We start from the raw sequence: 5,007 nt of genomic DNA, 5'->3' as shown, positions 1-5,007 counted from the left end.
TCACCATAACTGAACTGAAGAATGCAAAAACTAATATGTCTTCCTACGGTACATCAGTACATGAGTGGTGTCTGATCGTTAATCGTGGTTATAACGAGTTCACAATTATTTTTTTAATAAATTTAGAATCTATTAATTAAATAATAATGTTGCTAGTGGTGACTACAATGTACATTATTCTTATTGAATATTATAGAAAAGTTTAAAAATGATTGATTGATTAACAATTAATTAATTAATGATTATTTAATTTTACGTGTGTGTGTGTGTGTTATATTAAAGGTTGATAACATAACATAATAAATACATAATAACAAGAAAATTCGAGTCTACATTTTTCTCCTCTCTCCCCACTTGCAAAAAGCAGCCAACTCGATTCTTGATTTTTAATCAGTGGCTCTCGGCCAAATTGTGAATTGAAAGAAAAAGGAAGACTCTTAACCAATTTTGATAGGTGAATCAAAGAATCTCTCAGCTAAAATTAATAAATTAAGAGAAACATTTGATCAATTCTTCAATGAAGAATAAAACAAATGTGGACGTTCTTTGATTGAAAAAATCACGAAGTAGTCCCGGCCCAACCAACACCACGGCACCGCATCGCCGATTTCATCTGGCGATCTAGTCTCAATACAAAGTTTGTTAAATAAGTTTGTTTAGATCACTAGTGCGATCTAAATAAAGAATTTAGTATATAATCGTGGACTTGATTAGATGATCAAATGAGAAAGATGTGTTGAAAATTATATACAAGAAAGACTATATCCGCTTAAAATCCGTAATAGTTTGGAGTCAGCGTTAAATACACATAGATAACAATTCTAAACACTATATAAATTTTTTAAATTGATACTAAAGAAAATTTCGAAGGTCGAAATTAAAATTTTAAAATTTCCACTGATGTGAGAAAACGAAACTTAGTTCGAATAGATTAATAAGTATGATAAAACAGAGTTTAGAGAGTCATAGTCAACATATAAACGTCACCAACCTCTGATAGCATGCATTTTGACAAATCCCATATTTCCAGTTTGGAATCATTCTTGTCTTGTACAATATATATAATTTCCTAGGAAATAAAGAAACAATATCTATATTTAAAGAGATTCAGGAGCCATGGTTGTCTAGTTTGACCTGCCATTAATACAGTTCACCAAATGGAGAGACTTCTTCTACTCACTAATCTTCTTGTCGTCATTCTCAGATCAACAGCCGTTAACGGTCAAACAAAAGTGACATGCAGCTCCAATGATCGAAAAGCACTTCTAGATTTCAAGAATGGTCTGAACGATTCCGAGAACACGCTTTCGTCTTGGCGTGGCCTCGACTGCTGTGACTGGAGGGGAATTGGTTGCAATAACATCACCGGTGGTGTTATTACCGTTGATCTTCACAACCCTTTTCCATTTAGCAATGCCAGGTATGGATTCTTGAATTTGAGTGGAGAAATTAGGCCTTCACTGATGCAGCTGACATCCTTGAAGCGTTTGGACTTGAGTTTCAACACGTTCGGAGGAATACCAATTCCTGAATTCATCGGTTCTTTAACGAATTTGCGGTATCTCAATCTGTCAAATGCTGGATTCAGTGGTAAGTTGCCTCAAAATCTTGGAAATCTGTCTAATTTGAAATATCTGGATGTGTCTAATTCAGGATTTCCAGGACTAAGTGTTGACAGTTTTCAATGGGTATCTAGTCTTGTTTCTTTGAAATATCTTGGAATGGAAAATGTTGACCTTTCATTGGTAGATTCAAACTGGTTGGAAATTCTCAACACGCTGCCTCATTTGACAGAAATGCATCTTTCAAACTGTGGCTTCTCTAGGTCGCTTTCCTCCTTAAAGTCACCCAATTTTACTTCACTTGTTGTGATGGACCTCAGTTTTAACAGCTTCAACTCAAAGTTCCCCGATTGGCTTGTCAATATCAGTAGCCTTGTGTATATTGATTTGAGCTACTGTATGCTCAGAGGAAGGATTCCTCTTGGTCTCGGAGAGTTGCCCTATCTACAATTCTTGGGACTTGAGTCTAATGGTAATCTAAGCGCCAGTGTGTTTTCCTTTTTCAATGGAAGCTGGAAAAGCATAGAATTCTTTAAATTAGCTTCCAATAAATTACATGGTAAACTCCCTTCAAGTATGGGAAATATGGCATTCCTTTCTCATTTCGACCTGTCTGATAATTATGTAGAAGGCGGGATACCAAGCACAATTGGCTCACTCTGTCAGTTGGCATATTTTGACATTTCTGGTAATGAAATTACTGGAATTTTACCAGATTTACTCGAAGAGACTAAAATTTGTGGTGCTGATGTCACTCTACCTAGCTTAGTGATCTTGAGATTGACCAACAATAAACTAACCTCAAGATTGCCAAATTGGTTGGGACAAATCAAGAATCTCGAGGAATTGTCGTTGAGTCTCAATTTCTTTTTTGGCCCTTTACCAGAGTCTTTAGGATCACTCCAGCATTTGACTGATTTGAACTTGGCGTGGAATAAACTGAACGGAACTCTGCCCGAGAGCTTTGGCGAGCTCTCTGAGTTGTCTGTTCTTGATATTTCTTCCAATTATATGACAGGCATTGTATCTGAGTCTCATTTCTCCAACCTTACTAAGCTAAAGATCTTAATGATGTCTTCCAATTCTTTCATATTGAACGTCAGTTCTGATTGGATCCCTCCATTTCAAATACGTAATCTTGTCATGGGTTCATGTCGATTAGGTCCTCCATTTCCAGGGTGGCTTAAATCTCAGAATGAGATAATGTTTCTTGATATCTCTAACGCAAGCATATCAGGTTCTATTCCTGACTGGTTTTGGGATCTTTCAGCAAATCTTTCTTTGTTAAACATCTCGTATAATCAGTTACAAGGTGAACTGCCAGGTTCTTTTAAGGTAATTCCATTTGCAGATGTTGATCTTAGCTCTAACCTGTTTGAAGGACCAATTCCCCTCCCTCAAGTCCCGATTGAGCTGTTTGATCTCTCGAACAACAGATTCCGAGGCCTGATTCCGAATAATATCAGTGATGTCATGCCAGATTTAATCTTTCTTTCCTTTTCAAATAACCAGCTCACAGGACAGCTTCCAGCTGATATAGGAAATATGGCTTCACTTTCTGTGATAGATCTTTCAAGAAATAGTCTAATGGGAACAATACCTTCAAGCATAGGCAATTGTTCTTATTTGAAAGTGTTGGACCTAAGAAATAATAATTTGTCTGGTACAATTCCAGATTCTTTAGGACAATTGAATCAGCTTCAATCACTACATATCGGCGACAACTTGATCTCAGGCAGACTGCCCTCTTCTTTGAAAAATTTATCAAGATTGGAGACTCTGGACCTCAGAGAAAATACAATAAAAGGCGATCTTCCAACATGGCTGGGTGAAAGTTTTAGCAGTCTAAGAATCCTTAGCTTGAGGTCAAATGCATTTTCAGGCAAAATGATAATCGAGTTTTCAAACTTAAGTTCGCTCCAAATCTTGGATCTTGCAGAAAACAACTTGACAGGGAGAATCCCAACACGTTTCGCAGACTTAAAGGCCATGGCACAGGAGCAAATGACGAACCAATACCTTTTATATGGAAAATATAGAGGCTTATACTACGAAGAAAGTTCGTTTGTGAATTTGAAGAATCAATTTCTGAAGTTCACCAAGACTCTGTCTCTAGTGACGGCCATAGACTTATCTGGAAACAACTTATCTGGAGATTTTCCTGTCGGATTAACAGCACTGCGAAATCTAGTTGTCTTGAATTTGTCAGGAAATCACATAACTGGACAAATCCCAGAAAATATTTCAATGCTTCGTCAACTGGCGTCTCTAGATTTATCAAGCAATGATCTCTTCGGTGTCATTCCTCCTAGCATGGCTTCATTATCATTCTTGAGTTACCTTAATCTATCGAACAATAATTTATCTGGTAAGATACCTTATACAGGGCAGATGTTGACATTTGACGTGCACTCTTTTGAGGGAAACCATGGCCTTTGCGGAACTCCACTTGTGAAGTGCCCTGACGAAGACAAGTCCGGCCTAGGGAATGATGTTATTTATGACAGCAACAACAAATTCATTGATCAATGGTTTTACCTCAGTATTGGCTTAGGATTTGCAGCTGGCATCCTTGTTCCTTACCTTGTGTTAATGATGAGAAAACCATGGAGTGATAAGTACTTCGATTTCGTTGACAAAATTGTGAGTAAATTTTTGTTTGCTAGAAGAAGGCCATAGCCAGCTCAAATAGGCCAATGTACCATGTAAGCAGTTCAATACTCAGATTTCTTGTTTATAAGCTTAACGACAACTTCCCATGTGAGGAAAAATTTGATGTTGTGTTTTGGTTTAAGATGAAATCATGTTTTGCTTTCTTATTGACAAAATTTGATGAAAATCTTTATTTCAATGTTTTTTTTTATATTATTTGCATAACACAATTCTTTTTTCAATTTGACTGTAGGATGAAGCCATGATGGTAATCTTCTCAAAAGAACAAAGACTTTGCTTAGTAACATATAATACAATCCTACAATACCCAAAAGAACAAAGGAAAAATAAACCAATTTTACGAGTGAAAATCAAATGAAGCTCAATGAGGCTGACTTAAGTTGAGAACCACTGACTAATAAATTAGATACCGTTTGACGAGAAGAAGACACTAATTAATTTAACGTTCTAGTTTTATCATTTACTTCACTCAAATTCTACAATAAATATATTAAGGGTGTCAATTCGTATGGGTTGGGTCGGTTGAGAAATAGTACTATTCAAAAATTAATCAACCCGAACCCAACCCGAACCCGAGCCAACCCAAAAACTCTCAACCCGAAACTGAACCCAATTCAATCCGATCAACTCGATTAACCCGATTTTGAATTTTTTAATTTTTTTTAAATAAAATTCAGAAAAAATAATAATAATATTTTAATGTATATACATAATAACAAAATCTCCATCATATATATTATTTAAATTTGAAAGTCTAATTGTAGAAAAATAA

The 5,007-nt window shown here is 35.9% G+C and overlaps 1 protein-coding gene across 1 annotated transcript; it reads left to right on the top strand.

Moving 5' to 3' along the window:
- Positions 1-987: 987 nt before the first annotated feature.
- Positions 988-4,377, top strand: LOC140966809 (receptor-like protein EIX2). Its single transcript, XM_073427072.1, has one exon. It carries the CDS (start codon positions 1,158-1,160, stop codon positions 4,239-4,241), a length of 3,084 nt encoding a protein of 1,027 aa, XP_073283173.1. The 5' UTR covers positions 988-1,157; the 3' UTR covers positions 4,242-4,377.
- Positions 4,378-5,007: the final 630 nt, after the last annotated feature.

The sequence above is a fragment of the Primulina huaijiensis genome, unplaced genomic scaffold, assembly GCF_012295235.1.
Source record: "Primulina huaijiensis isolate GDHJ02 unplaced genomic scaffold, ASM1229523v2 scaffold208040, whole genome shotgun sequence".
Taxonomy (NCBI): Eukaryota; Viridiplantae; Streptophyta; class Magnoliopsida; order Lamiales; family Gesneriaceae; genus Primulina; species Primulina huaijiensis.
Note: the sequence above shows the minus strand (reverse complement) of the source record. Positions and strands in the feature narration are given on the sequence as shown.